The sequence below is a fragment of the Pseudonaja textilis genome, chromosome 1, assembly GCF_049901715.1.
Source record: "Pseudonaja textilis isolate UNSWEBS1 chromosome 1, rPseTex1.2, whole genome shotgun sequence".
Classification (NCBI taxonomy): Eukaryota; Metazoa; Chordata; class Lepidosauria; order Squamata; family Elapidae; genus Pseudonaja; species Pseudonaja textilis.
The window spans coordinates 318,115,369-318,131,710 of NC_141990.1; the positions used below are offsets into that span (position 1 = coordinate 318,115,369).

The 16,342-nt window shown below is 47.9% G+C and overlaps 1 protein-coding gene across 2 annotated transcripts in view; it reads right to left on the reverse strand.

Annotated features, from left to right (window-relative positions):
- The window catches only part of FBN3 (fibrillin 3), a 160,482-nt gene that overhangs the window by 143,469 nt on the left and 671 nt on the right, over positions 1-16,342 (reverse strand). For both annotated transcript variants that reach the window (XM_087922591.1, XM_087922592.1), the window contains exons 2-4: positions 15,991-16,089; positions 10,016-10,111; positions 6,872-6,967 (exon numbers count right to left, since the gene is read on the reverse strand). In XM_087922591.1, the coding sequence (XP_087778717.1) occupies positions 6,872-6,967; positions 10,016-10,111; positions 15,991-16,042 (244 nt within the window). In that variant the 5' untranslated portion in view covers positions 16,043-16,089. The remainder of the gene's footprint in view (positions 1-6,871; positions 6,968-10,015; positions 10,112-15,990; positions 16,090-16,342) is intronic.

Below are 16,342 nucleotides of genomic sequence, written 5' to 3' on the forward strand. Positions count from 1 at the left end.
ATGGTATCCGGTGATCCCAAATGAAGAACGATCGATTGGTAGGAAAATGGGGTGGGGGATTTTCCTGCAGACTTTTTTGGGGGGGATTTTCCCGGAGTCTCTGGTCTGCAGGATTTAAAATGACGAGGTCCAAAAGGTTGGCGACCCCCTGGACTAGATGACCTCCAAAGCCCCTTCCAACTCTGATTATCTGAAATCCAAAGTCCACCCACCGCTGATTTCCCCTTCCCAGTTCTTTCAGGAATGAGGGGCAGGGGCTGTGCAGCTGTAATCTCAAATCTCTTTTTTTTTTAAAAAAAAGGACTTTTCATGCTATGGATTCATGGGAGCGCTGGCCCTTTGCTCTCAGGGAAAAGCTGGAACGTCCACAGAAAGGATAAAATGTGGGGACAAACCCAGTTCCAGCAATCGTTCTTCGTATGTTTCAGTCTCCGGTCCCCTAATCATCTTCGTGGCTCTTCTCTGCACTCTTTGCAGAATCTCAGCATCTTATTTTTTTTATGGGCCTGGTTAGTCTAGGGAAGAGAGGAGGACCAGGGGAGCCATGAAAGCGGACTTCCAAACTGCAGAGAAGAGCAATCAAGAGGAGTAGAGAACCGGAGGCTAAAACCTACGATGAACGGTTGCAGGAACTGGGCCTGGCTAGTCCAGGGAAGAGAAGGACCAGGGGAGACAGGAGAGCAGTGCTCCAATATTTGAAGGGAAAGGGAGAGAAAGAAAAGGAAAGAACAAGAGGAAGAGGAAGGAAGGAGAGAAAGAAAAAAAGAGTGAGAGAAAGAGTGAGAGAAAAAGGAAGGAAGGAAGGAAGGAAGGAGAGAAAGAAAGAAAGAAAGAAAGAAAGAAAGAAAGAGAGAGAGAGAGAGAGAGAGAAAGAAAGAAGGAAGGAAGGAAGGAAGGAAGGAAGGAAGGAAGGAAAGAGAGGGAAAGAGAGCAAGAGAGTGACTGGAGGCTAAAACATACAATGAACTGGGCCTGGCTAGTCTAGGGAAGAGAAGGACCAGGGGAGACAGGAGAGCATCTTCCAATATTTGAGGGAGGGGCTGCCCCAGAGAGGAGGAAGGGGGTCAAGCTATTTTCTAAAGCACCCAAAGGCCAGACAAGGAATGATGGATGGAAACTGACCAAGGAGAGATTCAACCTGGAAATAAGGAGAAACTTTCTGACTGTGAGAAGAATCAACCCATGGAACAGAAGTTGCCTTCGGAAGACGTGGGAATTTCATCCCTGGAAGCTTTCAAGACAAGATTGGTCTGCCATTTGTCAGAAATGGTGTAGGGTCTCCTGCTTAGGTAGGGGGTTGGACTAGATGACCTACAAGGTCCCTTCCAACTCTTTTAATCTTTACTGTATATCATCGTGACCAAAACCTAGGAGAAACTTCCTAAGAAGGAGAACAATTAACCAGTGAAACGACCCGCCTCCAGAAATGGTAGATTCTCCAATACTACTGGAAGTTTTTAAGAAGGGACCGGACGGCCATTTGTCTGAAATGGGGGTCAGGCCAGGGTCTCCTGACTGAGCAGGGAGGTTGGACTAGAAGACCTCCAGGATCCCTTCCAACTCAAGTCGTTCTGTTATTCTGTTGAAACTTGGAGGCGCTATTCCAAGTGTGGGCTTGCCAAGGCCTTATAAAGCGATACTAACGCTTGACGCGATCGGTTGATACAACCCAAAACTGAGCCAAGACCAACCAGGAAACGAAGCCACGATGGGCTCCGGAGTCCACGATGATCTTTCATGCAATTTAGGATAATGCATTGGCTTTTGGGGGCTGCTACTGCTGCATACTGCTGGCTCCTACTGGTCTCTTGTTTACGTAGCAATCAAAGATGCGTATGCATGATCTCCGAGTCAAGTGTCTTCCAAGTCAAGAAGAAGTTCCTCTTTCCTCAGTCAACTTTTGGTTTTTGTTTTTAATATTATACTCTAAACGTAGCCATGTGCTTATTTATACATACAAGCCCAACGATTGGTTTACTCCAGGGATAACAGCCTAGTAACAATGCGGCAATTGGCTAATACAGGTAGGTTTCTAAGCGTGCAGGTGGGTGATATCAAAGTGCATAGTTGACTGTGTGTTAGGAAAAAATCTCTACTCTAAAATAGCACAGCTCAGAATCTGAGGGGGGGGGGGAAACGTTTTTACTTTGAATAGAACAGTGGAAGGTCGGAGTCTTCAGCCAAGATCGGTGCGCCGTATCCTTGGCCATTACCTATGTGCTTCCGCAGGGGGTTGGACTAGAAGACCTCTACGGTCCCTCCCAACTCTGTGAATTCTGCACGAGGGGGGTGGGGGGAAGAAATAGGAGACGCCTCGCTTGGCTTCTTCCCTCGCCCAACCCAGCTGCCTTCCTCAACCTGATGCCCTGCAGATGTTTGAGCCTACCAAAGCCCGCCGCCTCCCAATTCCAGGCCGTACCAGCTGGGTTTGATGAGAACTCTAATCCAAAACATCTGGAAGGCTGCAAGGAGACCCCGACTGTTAAAGGGGTGGGGTATGTGTGTGTGGGGGGGGGGTGCGTTGAAGCTGCCTGGGAAAAGCTCAAGAGGCTTTGAAACTCGATCCCTCTTTCTCTGCACCGCCAGGGCCCTTTGGCACAGGCAGCCCAGCTGGGACGCACGCTTAATCTCAGACACCGGAAATACTTTCCCACCTTCCCACCAAAAAAAAACACAAAAACCGAGGCCTTTACAAGCACCAGATCCCCTCCTTCCAAATACCACCCCCCCCAAAAAAACCGCCATTTTGTGCACCGTTTCAATCGATCATTCGTAGGCCTGATTTTCGGCAGCGTTCGAGGCATGTCTCGGGGAGTTCCAAAGACCACAGTCAAATCACGGTAGCTTGAATGGATTTTATCTCTCTTGCTTTAAGGTGGAGGTCCCCCTTCTTGAGCATGGCTAGTCCAGGGAAGAGAAGGACCGGGGGTGGGGGGAGACAGGAGAGCAGCCTTCCGATATTTGAGGAGGGGCTGCCACAGAGAGGAGGAAAGGGGTCAAGCTATTTTCCAAGGCACCTTTGAAGGCCAGACAAGGAATAACGGGTGGAAACAGAACAAGGATGAGAGATTCAACCTGGAAATACTTTCTGACAGTGAGAACAATCAACCGATGCCTTCGGAAGTTGTGAGACCTTCATCCCTGGAAGCTTTCAAGAAGAGACTGGACTGCCCTTTGTCAGAAATGGTGTAGGGTCTCCTGCTTGGTTGGGGGGGTTGGACTAGATGACCTACAAGTTCCCTTCCAACTCTGTTAATCTGTTAATTGTTTGCGGCAGCTCCTCAAATATTGGAAGACTGCTATCATGGCCCCGCTAGTCCTTCTGTTTTTCTAGACTAAACATACACAGATCCTGCAACCGTTCTTCATATCTTTTGGCCTCAGTCCCCTAATCTCCTGTGTTACTCTTCTCTGCACTCTTTCCGGAATCTCCGCGTCTTTTTGTGCATCGCGGTGACAGGAACTGGATGCGCTATTCTAGCTGTGCCCTTCCTAAGGATTTGCAAAGCGGTAGTAGAACCTCACATCATCTTGATTCTCTCTTTCTTTTAATGAGGGGCTTAAGGCTTGCTGGAAAGCAAGCAAGGAGAGCGGACGCCCCGCCGAGCAATTCTACACACGGTTCATTCAAAGTACACATGGATTGGATTCAGGCTTCTATTTTTGTTTCGTTGGCATTTCATCTAAGGTTTTCTTTTTTTCCTCTCTCGATGTCTGAAAATGAGGACTGTCTGGAAGGGGGGCTATTTCTATAAAGCTCCTTGCTTCTATCCTGCAGGTAAATGGTGTGAATATCTATACCCGTGTTTTCCTGAAAATAAGACCCTGTCTTATACTTTTTTTTTCGCCACCAAAAAAGACACCGGGTCTTATTTTCGGGGGATGCCACCCACTGACTAACGTCACTTGCATGCGTCGTTCCCCCAGCCTCCTTTTCGCTGAAGGAACCTCTTCTTCTGTGGCCAGCAAGACTTTCCTGAAGGTTTCTGTATCCCATAACAGAGTTCTGGATTGATCCAGAGCTTTGTTCTCAGCTCCAAAGGCCTTCAGGAAAGCCTTACTGGTGGCAGAAGAAATGGGCTGGAAAGGCAGGTGTTGGGGTATGCGAGACCTAGCTACCATTGTCCAAAGGAAAGTAATAGGGCAGCTCCACCCGCCACCCACCCCCATCCTCACTGTAGCTTAATTTCTACCCATCCACTCTGGAGTGGGTGGGATCTTAATTAGGGCTTATATTGGGTGCACGTGCAAAAAAACCAGGCTAGGACTTATTTTCAGGGTAGGTCGTATTTTCGGGAAAACAGGGTAGGTATACAAGAGCTGATTTTGGTTATCTTAGTTCAACCCAGACTGCAGACGGCTCACAGCATCTAGCTGGATTTCTTCTGCCACTCCCCGGCTACGCTGAACGTTCTGCATTCAAAACCTTAAACCCTTTGCCCAGGTTTGTAACCTGGAATCAGAAATCTCAGTGTTTCTTGACAAAAATATCTATGGATCTACAGCCCAGGTGTGATGACCCGGGGCTTGACACAACAATAACCAAGTCACAGAAATAGAAGAAAGTCCCTTTAATGTCTCCAACTTGGCCCCAATGTCCAATTATCCTCAGCAGGATATCAAACTCTTAAAGAAAACAGTTTACGGAGGGAGGAAATGCAGTCCGCACCCAAAGTTAATTCAAAATAAAAAAAACCAACACACCACACCGAAGGAATTACTACGGCAGGCAAGGATGATTAATTGCAGACTTCTACCAGATATTGCAGCAACCACAGTTGGGAGGAAGCCAAAACACAGATAAGCTCCGATAAGAATGCACGCATTGCTTCCAGCAACTTTGCCATGAGCAGTTTGTCCTTTTAACCAGTCCGCCCAGCTGCAGCCCATAAAGGAGATCAGGGCCCCTTCCTCCCCCATAGACCGTGCCACTCGCATTTCTCCCTTATTCACTCCTCCCTGCGTGCCCTAGGATGAAGAGGGGATGGGCCTGGGTCTTCCTCTGACTGCCCATCCAGCCTGTGTCTTTCCCCAGTTTCCTCCACAACCATCGGAGCCACACTCCCACTCTTTGTCAGTTGTTCCATCTCTCCCTCGGAGTCAGACTCCAACAGGGGCATCTGACACCTATACAATTTGCACAGGGCCCCCCCAAGGCTGTGTACTTTCTCCACTTCTCCCTATATACCAATGACTGCATCTCAAACGATCCATCTGTTAAAATACTGAAGTTTGCAGATGACACAACAATGATTGGTTTCATTCGAGACAACAATGGATCCGCAAACAGACAGGAGGTTGTACAACTTGCCTCGTGGTGTAACCGGAACAATCTGGAGCTGAACAAACTCAAAACCGTAGAAATGGTGGTAGACTTTAGAAGAAACCCTCCCGCACTACCACCTCTGACAATACTAGACAACACAGCACCAGCAGTGGAGACCTTCAAATTTCTAGGTTCTACTATATCACATGACCTAAAATGGACACCTAACATCAAAAACGTCATCAAAAAAGCCCAACAAAGAATGTTGTTTCTGCGCCAACTCAGAAAGCTCAAACTGCCCAAAAGGAGCTGCTGATCCGGTTCTACAGAGGAAGGATGGAGTCTGTCATCTGCACCTCTATGACTGTCTGGTTTGGTTCTGCAACCCAACAGGACAGACACAGACTTCAACGGATAATTATGACTGCAGAAAAAACAATTACTACCCACCTGCCTCCAGTCGAGGACCTGTATCCTGCATGAGTCAAAAAGAGGGCTGTGAAAATATCTACAGACCCCTCACATCCTGGATATAAACTGTTCCAACTGCTACCCTCAAAACGATGCTATAGAGCCCTGCACACCAGAACAACTAGACACAAGGGGAGTTTTCTCCCGAAAGCCATCACTCTGCTCAACAAATAATTCCCTCAACACTGTCCAACTATTTACTAATTCTGCATTACTATCACTATTAATCTTCTCATCACTCCTTATCACCCATCCCCTCCCACTTGGGACTGTATGACTGTAACTTTGCTGCTTGCATCCTTACGATTCATATTGACTGTTTCCTAGTATGATTTAATTGCTTGTTGTACCCTATGACTATCATTAAGTGTTGCACTTTATGATTCTTGATTCTTGGCGAATGCATCTTTTCTTTTATGTACACTGAGAGCATTTGCACCAAGACAAATTCCTTGTGTGTCCAATCACACTTGGCCAATAAAGGATTATACTACTACTAATAAGCAAATAATAATAATAATAGAAACTACAAAATAAAATTCTTGCATTCTCTTGCTGAGAAAATTCAATTTCTCCAAGTTGGCCAACTTGTGGACTTTAACTCCCAGAATTCCCCAGCTTAAATCAGAACCAGTGTTTAACTCACTTTCTCAAACTTGGCCAACTTGAAGGCATATGGACTTTAAGTCCCAGAATTCCCCAGCTTAAAACAGAACCAGTGTTTAATTTACTTTCTCAAATGTGGCCAACTTCCTCCCCCTTCCTTCCTTCCTTCCTTCCTCCCTCCCTCCCTCCCTTCCTTCCTCTCTCCCTCCCTCCCTCCCATTCTGTCTCCTTCCTTCCTTCCTTCTCCCTTCCTTCCTTCTCCCTTCCTTCCTTCGACTTACATACTGCTTCCTAGTGCTTTACAGCCCTCTCAAAGCAGTTTACAGAGTCAGCCTCTTGTCCCCAACAAGCTGGGTCTTCATTTTACCGACCTCAGAAGGATGGAAGGCTGAGTCAGCCTGGAGCCAGTGAGAATCGAACTGCCGAACTGCTGGCAGCCAGCAGTTAACAGAAGCAGCCTGCAATACTGCATTCTAACCACTGCGCCACCGTGGCTCCATTGCGCTCGAATGGGATCGGCCAGCCTACCTCTCTCACACTGGGGTCCGGTGAATCCATATACGCAGGCACAGCGGTTGGGCCCGATGCATCGGCCCCCGTTTTGGCACCCTCCTTCGCAGATGGCTGGGTGGGAAAAAGAGAGACAGAAATCAGGAGATGAGTTTGGACCAATGCTAGGATTGCCAGGAAGATGGGCTTTGGAGTGCCTCTTTGGAATGCGTGTAGGGGGTGGGATTTCAGAAGTCTCACTTGTTACAGTCATGGCAAGGATCAACCTAAGAGGCAGTCACAGTGGTGGCATTCAGCCGGTTCACACCGGATCAGACGAACCAGTAGCAAGAATTTGGCGTGGGTTGCCGAACTGGTAGTAACTTCTGGCTGGCCACGCCCCCAACCTGGTTGCCCTCCCGCCTGATGCTCACTTCACCCTGCCCTCCTGCCTAAGGCCATGATGGTAAACCTATGGCACACGTGCCACAGGTGGCACACAGAGCCATTTGTGCCGGCACGCAAGCTGTAGGCAAACTTACCTCACTGCGTGTGCGCACGCCGCACACCTGATTTTCGGTGGGTTTGAGATATTTTTCAGCCTCCCAAAGGCTTCGGGAAGGCTTCTGCAGGCTTTGCAGGCCAAAAACTAGCCCCGTTTCGTCACTTCCTGTTTTTTTTTAAAATACCAGAAGTGATGAAACGGGCCTAGTTTTCGGCCTGCAGAAGCCTGCAGAAGCCTTCCTCAAGCATCTGGGAAGCCGAAAAAGGCCTTAAACTGGCCTAAAATCAGCTGTAAGGGACAGTGCAGATAAGGGGGCGTGGGGGGGGGGGTGAGGATTGTGCATGCACGCGTAGGGGGCATGGGGAGGGCGTACATTGCCTTCTGGGCGCTGTCACATGAGTCCGAGCATGCGAGCGCGCACACAATTTTTGGCACAGGAGCCCAAAAAGGTTAGCCACCACTTGACTAAGGCATTTCTTTCTTTTCTTTCTTTTTCCCCCTCCCCAAAATCAGTTGTACATAGATCAGCTGTGCCGGGATTCCCCTAGCTGAGGCCCAGGAAGCCAAAAAAACGGCTCAGCTGTACCCTCTCCATTTTTTTGCTTTCCTGAGCTTCAGAGGAGCCTTAGGGGAGCAAAAATGCCGCCCCAGAGGCATTTTTGAGAAGTGGACAGCCACCTGACTGGAATGGTATATTGTCTCCTGCTCATGCAGAGGGCTGGACTAGAAGACCTCCAAGGTCCCTTCCAACTCTGATGAGCCAAGACCAGGGGGGGGATGCAGGATTCATTGAAGGATGGCTACTAATTTAATGACGGCGGTGCTTCACCGTGGCAAGAGAGGTCCCAAAATGAGGCAAAATTCTCTTGATGACAGTCTCACTGAGGAACAGAAATGTTGGGCTCTATTCTGGCCATAAGTCGAGGACTACCTGTACGTATGATTGAAAAAAACCTTTCGATCTTGGAAGGAGATAGACGTGAAGAAGAGAAAAACGGTATCCATCTATCGCGAGGGGGCATTTTAGTTATTAGTTAATTATTATCAGTTGATTATTCACCTGATACTCGGGCCTTTCTGTTTGTGTGAATATTCCAGGTGGTTTGGCTTGACTTACGACCAAATTTTCCATTACTAAGCGAGACAGCCGTGTGGTGCCGTTTCCCTCCATTTTGCCCCCTTTCTTGCCACCACCCGGCTTCCCTGTTGACTAAGCTAGTCCGAAGGTCACAAAAGGTGGGATCCCATGACCCCCACGGGGACACTGCGACTGTCGTAAGTGTGAGTCAGCATCCCGGCACCTGAAGTTTGATCGTATGATCACGGGCATGCTGAATGGTCATTAAATGTGAAAAAGGGTCTGGAGTCCCTTTTTTCAGTGTCGTAACTTCGAATGGTCACTAAGCAACGTCGGGGACGATCTGTGATGGATTGATTGGAAGAGTTAGCTGCAAATCCAGAAGGAGGAACATCGCACCTGTTGATGCCAATACTGTTAGGTGTGTTAGGCCACATTAGGGCCTGCGACACCCCTCCTATGTGGGATGCCACTGTGGCTTCCCCTAGATGGGCACCAGGGGATCACAGAATTCGCACCCAAAGCTTTCGTCAAAAGTGGCCGGGCCCTCGGTTGTATTGTTCCGTACACAACCGAGTGAAATCAGGGAAAGGGCTGCTACCGGTTCACACTGGTTCGGGCGAACTGGTTGTTAATTTTACATTTGGTAGTTGCAACAGCGGGCTGGCCCCACTGTCAAGCCCAAAATTGACATAAGTGTAGCCATTTTAGTTTGTCTTAGTATATATTATTTTTCTTATTTTCTCTGTGGCAGTCATGGGGGGCGGGAAGGGTTTCAGGTTTGACACATTCCTAGGGTGGGAGGAGTGGAGATAGGGAAAATTGTTTAAGCTAGGTGATTCTTCTTCCCGTGGGAAAATGAGCTGACCCTCTTCAGGCCCCTTGAGGTGGAGATTTATGACATCAAGCAGTGTTGAATTACTTCTATTGGAGAACGTGACATTTTGGGGGAGGGGGGTGTTTCTAACTTCTAATATCGTGGGGCAATTCCGGGTTGGGTCAGATCTGGAGTTACCGTGGACTTTGCCAATTGGATGCTTCCCTAAATCCAAGAAACCTTTTTAAAGATGGACTTTGTTCTTTTTCTTTTAAAATGAATTTCATCACTTGGAAACCTGACGCCCGCCCACCCCTCCCCTCCCCTCCCCCCCCCGGATGCCCCAGGTGGCCCAATTTTGGATTGCAGGTAAGTGCAAGACCTGAGTAGAGGCTTGGGAAGGGCGAAAACAGGCCCGTTTCCGGCCCTCCACCGAGCCTCTGGAGACCGGGGAGGCCATTTTCACCTTCCCAGACTCTCGAGAAAACCCTCTGGAGCCCAGTGAGGGCAAAAACACCCACTCCCACCGTGGTGGAGGAGGCCGACTAGGCCACACCCACCATGGCCACACCCACCCAGAGAACCGGTTGCTAAATTTTTTGAAGCCCACCCCTGGGTGAGAGAGGAAATTCAATAACTCAGTAAATAAACTTGAAATGTGGCTGGTTCTTATTTGGGGTGAGGGCATTGATTCCCCCCCCCCGAGTTTGGCACCTCTGGCCACAGGTGCCCATGGGGGGTGGGTGGGATGCTGACCCTGGCTGGCCCCGGTTTGGCACTCACGTTGGCCGCAGTGGCTCCCGGTGTATCCCTTCTGGCACAGGCAGGCCTCCTCGGTGCAGCTGCCTCCATTCAGGCACTTCATGCCGCAGGACGGGACTGTGGGAGGAAGGACGAGAGTCAGTAGGAGGAGAAGGAAGGAGGGAGGGAGGGAGGGAGGAAGAATAGAAGGAAAGAGGGAGGGAAGGAGGAAGGAGAGAGGGAGGGAGAGAGGGAGGAGAGAGGGAGGAAAGAAATTCTATTCTATTCTATTCTAAATTCTACTCTAAATTCTGTTCTATTCTAAATTCTATTCTAAATTCTATTCTATTGTATTCTATTCTATTCTACTCTATTCTATTCTAAATTCTACTCTACTCTATTCTAAATTCTATTCTATTCCCTTCTAAATTCTGTTCTATTCTAAATTCTACTCTATTCTAAATTCTATTCTATTCTAAATTCTATTCTATTCTAAATTCTATTCTAAATTCTATTCTAAATTCTATTCTATTCTAAATTCTATTCTATTCTACTCTATTCTATTCTAAATTCTATTCTATTCTAAATTTTATTCTATTCTATTCTAAATTCTATTTTATTCTATTCTATTCTAAATTCTATTCTAAAAAATCACGTGGACTCTTAGTACTGCTTTGTAAATCCTTAGTAGGGCCACACCTGGAATTCTGCATCTAGTTTTGGTCACCACATTACAAAAAAAAAAAAAAAAAAGGTTGAGACTCTAGAAAAAGTGCAGAGAAGAGCAGGCAGACAAGGAATAATGGATAGAAACTGACCAAGGAGAGATTCAACCTGGAAATAAGGAGGAATTTTCTGACAGGGAGAACCATCCACCCATGGAACAGGAGTTGCCCTCGGAAGTTGTGCGAGCTTCATCCCTGGAGGCTTTCAGGAAGAGACTGGACTGCCCTCGGTCGGAAATGGTGTAGGGTCTCCCGCTTGGGCAGAGGGGGGTTGGACTAGGTGACCCACAAGGTCCCTTCCAACTCCGATTATCGGTTATCTGTTATCTGCTTTAAGGCCCAGGGTCCCCAAACTTGGCCCCTTTAAGACAGGTGTCCACACGCCTTAAAGTGACCGAGTTGGGAGACCTCTGCTTTAAGAGAAGCTCTGTTTTGAATCCCAGATCTGCTAGTGCCCCTGTGTGTGTGTTGTCTGTGTGTGTGTGTGTGCAGTGTGCTTGTGTATCTTTCCACAACCAAGAAGCGGCTCCTAAAGAATGTTATTAAATCCACCTGCCCATAATTGCTCCTTGGAAAGTGGGGGGTGGATTGATTGTGGGGTGGGGGGGATTAAATGGGTAGACAGGAATGAAAACTCCATTTTGAGGAGGGTCTTTCCTTCAGACCATGGAGGAGGGGCTGCTTCCCGCTTTTTTTTTGCTGCTCCTCCTGCAACTTCTAGGAGGGATGCCTGGACCGGACCAGCCCCCCCAAAAAGAGTTGGGGTCTTCCTGCTTCTGTCTCCCCCTACTCCCACCCACCCCGCAAAGGATTTCTGGAATGCAGCCCACACAACTCCTTCCCCTTCCCCTTTCCCCCTTCCCCCCCCGCCGGCTCGAATTCCTGGCATTGCTAGGGGATTGCAAACATCTGGCATCTGAAACTGAGCCCCATGGATGGATGAGACCAGCCCTCCCTGGGTTTGGGGAGGGGGCCGGGAGGCCGACGCTGCTCCCCAGCCCCCTCCCCTGCAGCCAGGATTAGCGAGGAAACCCCCCACCCTTTCCTCCTCCTCCTCCTCCTCCTCGCTGCCAGCACATCTCAACGGATTGAATTCAAGGGAGGACTTGTTCAAGGGGAGTACAATACTCCTAAGATACTTTAATGAGTTGCAAGTCGGAGCAATGCTTGAAATGTTTCGTGCAAATCCAGCGGAACAGCAGCAGCTCACTCCCTGGGTCATTTAGCAATTGCTTTAAAACACACACACACACACACAAAATCTGTGCAGAGAAGCAGATTCTGCAAAAAAACACACAAAAAAAACAGGCACTGAGCAGGCCATATTAGGAGATTTCTAGGGTTAAGGTTTGGTTTTGCAGTCAGCTAGATGTTGAGACTGGATTTGGCATCGTTATTTACCTATCTGAAGAAGCTGGCCCTGCCAGGGGTTTGATTTAATTGAATTTTATGAATTGAATGCTTTATTGTCATTGTACGTATATATACGCTATGCACACAACGAAATTCACAACAAAATTGATGGTCGCCAGGATATAAATAAACCGTCACGGAGTAAAGCTGCCTTTAAGTCGGTAGAAATTCTCTATCCTCCCGGTCTTGGTTGTCCCAAAGGTGTTTTTTTTTCCCAAGAGGCAAACTGGGCTTTCTTATTCTTTTTCCTTTTGAAGAAGTTTCGCTTCTCCTTCGAGAAGCTTCTTCAGTTCACTTGTGCGATTCAACTTTACCTCAGAAGTGAAGAAGCTTCTCGGAGGAGAAGAGAAACCTCTTCGAAAGACAAACCAGAAAGTCCAAAGCTGCTTTTTTTTCCCCCCTTCCAAGAGGCAAACTGGGCTTTCTTATTCTTTTTCCTTTTGAAGAAGTTTCGCTTCTCCGTCGAGAAGCTTCTTCAGTTCACTTGTGCGATTCAACTTTACCTCAGAAGTGAAGAAGCTTCTTGGAGGAGAAACGAAACCTCTTCGAAAGAAAAAAAACATAAAGTCCAAAGCTGCTTTTTTTTTTCCCTTCCAAGAGGCAAACTGGGCTTTCTTATTCTTTTTCCTTTTGAAGAAGTTTCGCTTCTCCTTCGAGAAGCTTCTTCAGTTCACTTGTGCGATTCAACTTTACCTCAGAAGTGAAGAAGCTTCTTGGAGGAGAAGCGAAACCTCTTCGAAAGACAAACCAGAAAGTCCAAAGCTGCTTTTTTTCCCCCCCTTCCAAGAGGCAAACTGGGCTTTCTTATTCTTTTTCCTTTTGAAGAAGTTTCGCTTCTCCTTCGAGAAGCTTCTTCAGTTCACTTGTGCGATTCAACTTTACCTCAGTAGTAAAGGAGCTTCTCGGAGGAGAAGCGAAACCTCTTAAAAAAACAGAAAGTCCACAGCTGGTTTTATTTTCCCCAAGAGGCAACTGGACTTCTTTGTTTTTTCTTTTGAAGACGTTTTGCTTCTGCTCCAAGAAGCTTCTTCAGCTCTGACTGGATGGTGGGGAATGGAAGGGTTGATACTCCTTGCAGACAAAGCTGGTCATTTGCATCCTTTGAGCGAGTCATTGAGCAGCGGCGGGATCTTACTTGTTCCACTACGGGTTTGGTGACTGCGCACGCAGCTTTCCAAATGCTAGCTGAGGCCTGCAATCAGCTAAGAGGAGGTTTACCTGTGTGCTCAGGGTCACCTGAGTGGTGCCAAGGGTTCCTGTAGTGTGCAATTTTTTCTCCTCTGGAAATCCATTCCTACTCCCACACCATCCCAAGGGTGTTCATCCCAAATTGTGTAGCTAAAAAAGCCATGACCTGAATGACTGATGTGGGACTGTTTGCCTTGGGTGCAATCCCTTGAACATCAGTGGCATTGACAAATTCATTACCCGTCAGTTGCAAAAAGCGTGTTTTACTGGGATCAGCTTCCATCCTGCGACCACATCTGTACAACCATCAAACGCCCACCTCTGCCTATCCCAGGTCCTCGGCGAGGACTCGATAGGTCAACAAACATGCCAAACCTGGTCTGAACATCTGCCTGTTTGTGCGATGATTAATAATAATAATAATAACAACAACAACAACAGATAATCAGAGTTGGAAGGGACCTTGTAGGTCATCTAGTCCAACCCCCTGCCCAAGTGGGAGACCCTACACCATTTCTGACAAATGGCAGTCGTCTCTTCTTGAAAGTCTCCAGTGATGGTGCTTCCACAACTTCCGAGGACATAATAATAATAATAAAATAATAATAATGATGAGGATGAGGAGGATGCACAGACTGACTACAACAAGATCGCCCAGACCGACTACATGACAAAGTAGCAACAATGGTGCATTGGAAGATCTGCAAGAAACATCCTTTGACTGAAAGCCAGAACTGGTGGGACCATAAAATAGAGAAAAATCATAGAAAATGAAGAAGTTAAATTGCTCTGGGACTTTAGAATTCGGACAGACAGGCTCCTGCTACATGTAACACGCCGGGCTTAACAGTTGCCGATAAGAAAGACAAAAAAAAGTTTGGATAGTGGACGGTGGCAGTGCCTTCCTGGAGACAGCAGAAGTGAAGAGAAATAACTGGAGAAGATCACAAGCTAGAAGGACCTGCAAATAGAAATAGAACGACTGTGGGAAAAGCAAGCAAGAGGAGAATCGACAGCCTTGGGAACAATCGCAAAACAACTGGAGCATCTCTTGAACACCTTCGGCATTGACAACTTCGCCACCAGTCAACTGCAAAAGGCGGTTTTACTGGGAACAACTTCCATCTTACTGTTCTGACCAAGGCTTCCTGAGAACAAAATTAAGCCCACGCTTAATCCAAACAACTCTCTTTTTATTTCAACGTTGGGAATTATGTTCAAATAGTCCCAAATAGTTGCTCGAGATAAGCACCCACCTTTCTCTCCTTTGAATTGCTGCCAACAACTAAAGTGTCAAATTAACTGTAAAAAACAAACCAAGTTCAAAGTCCACAGAGAGCTTCAAGGTTTAATCGGAACAGAGCGAATGACTTTGCTTCCTGCAAAGGTTTCTCTACCTTTGCCTGCCCTTTATCCCTTATGGGAGGGGCAATCAACTCCCAGCCTTACTCCCGAGTCGCCCCTTTTGTCTCAGCTGCTCTTGCCTTCTAGCAGCTCTGTGCACATGTGTATTGGATACAGGCTCCCGTCGTTCCTCTGCCTCGTTGCTGTCAGATTCTGGAGGCTCCGAAGTCAGCACATAACTCCCAGGTGGCCCCATCTCTGTATCAGATGCAGGACCTTCGTCCAAGTCCTCCCTAGACTCCCGGACCTGCCCATGTTCCTCGCCACTGTCTGATTTTGCTGCTGTCTCCACAGGCTGCCGGTGGACCACAACACCTGCGACCACATCTGTACAACCATCAAACACCCACATCGGCCTATCCCAGGTCCTTGGCGAGGACTCGATAGGTCGACAAAAATGCCAAACCCAGTCCGAGCATCTGGCTGACGGCGCGATGATCAATCGTAATAATAAATAATCTCAGAGCTGTGCATCACAACATAACAATAATTTGTATTTTTCACTTCTGGAGACTGAGACAGGCCAGAGAGAGATGGTGAGATTATTGAGGGCAGGGAGTGGCAGGCTCCCACAGGACAGGAGTCAGGAAAATCATAATTGTTGTGGTCCGCCAGCAGCCTGTGCAGATGGCAGCGGAATTGGACAGCGGGAAAGAACAGGGATCAGTCTAGGAGTCTGGGGAGGACTCGGATAAGGGTCCTGCATCTGATGCAGAGATGGGTCCAGGACCATCTGGGAGTGGGGTGATGACTCCGGAGCCTCTAGAGTCTGGCTGCAGCGAGGCAGAGGAACAAAGGGAGCCTGTTCCCAGTGCACATGTGCACAGAGCTGCCAGAAGGCAAGAACAGTTAAGACAAAAGGGGCGACTCGGGAGTAAGGCTGGGAGGTGATGGCCCCTCCCATAAGGGATAAAGGGCAGGCAAAGGTAGAGAAACTTTTGCAGGAAGCAACATCATTCGCTCTGTTCAGATTAAACCTTCAAGCTCTGTGTGTACTTTAGTTGATTTTTTTACAGTTCATTTGGCACTTTAGTTGTTGGCAGCAATTCAAAGGAGATAAAGGTGAGTGCTTATCTTGAGGGACAGTTTGGGACTCATTACCGGCGGGAAATGAAAATAATTCCCAGCACTGAAATAAAACAAGAGTTGTTTTAACTAACCTTATGGTCTCAGGAAGCCTCGGTCGGAACAATAATGATGGCCAACCCTGAGTACGCAATCCACAACTGCAGCCATAAATGCATGCACGCACGGACGCGCGCAAATACAACCACACTTTTTCCTCACCTCCGAGAGAGCCGCAGTTGGGGGAGAGCTGTCCGCTGGAGCAGGTGCACATATTCGGTCGTGAACAGAAGCCGTCCCCGCAGGAGTTCCGGCAAATGGCTGTGGGGAAAGGAGAAGGGCCTGAGTAACTGGAGGGTAGAGGGCTCTTCCCCTTAGCCCAGGAGGTGGGGAGTGGTCCGGCACACAAATTGGTCTGGGATGGTTGAAAACGGAGGAAGAAAACATTTTCAGTTCAAGGCGCGGTTTTTGAAGAAGGCGTCAATTCCCCCAGAACTCCCTGGAATGACTATTGGATCATCTTCACAGTTGTTCCAGGGGGAGCAGAAAAGCAGCTCGGGGTTCAAATGCTGGA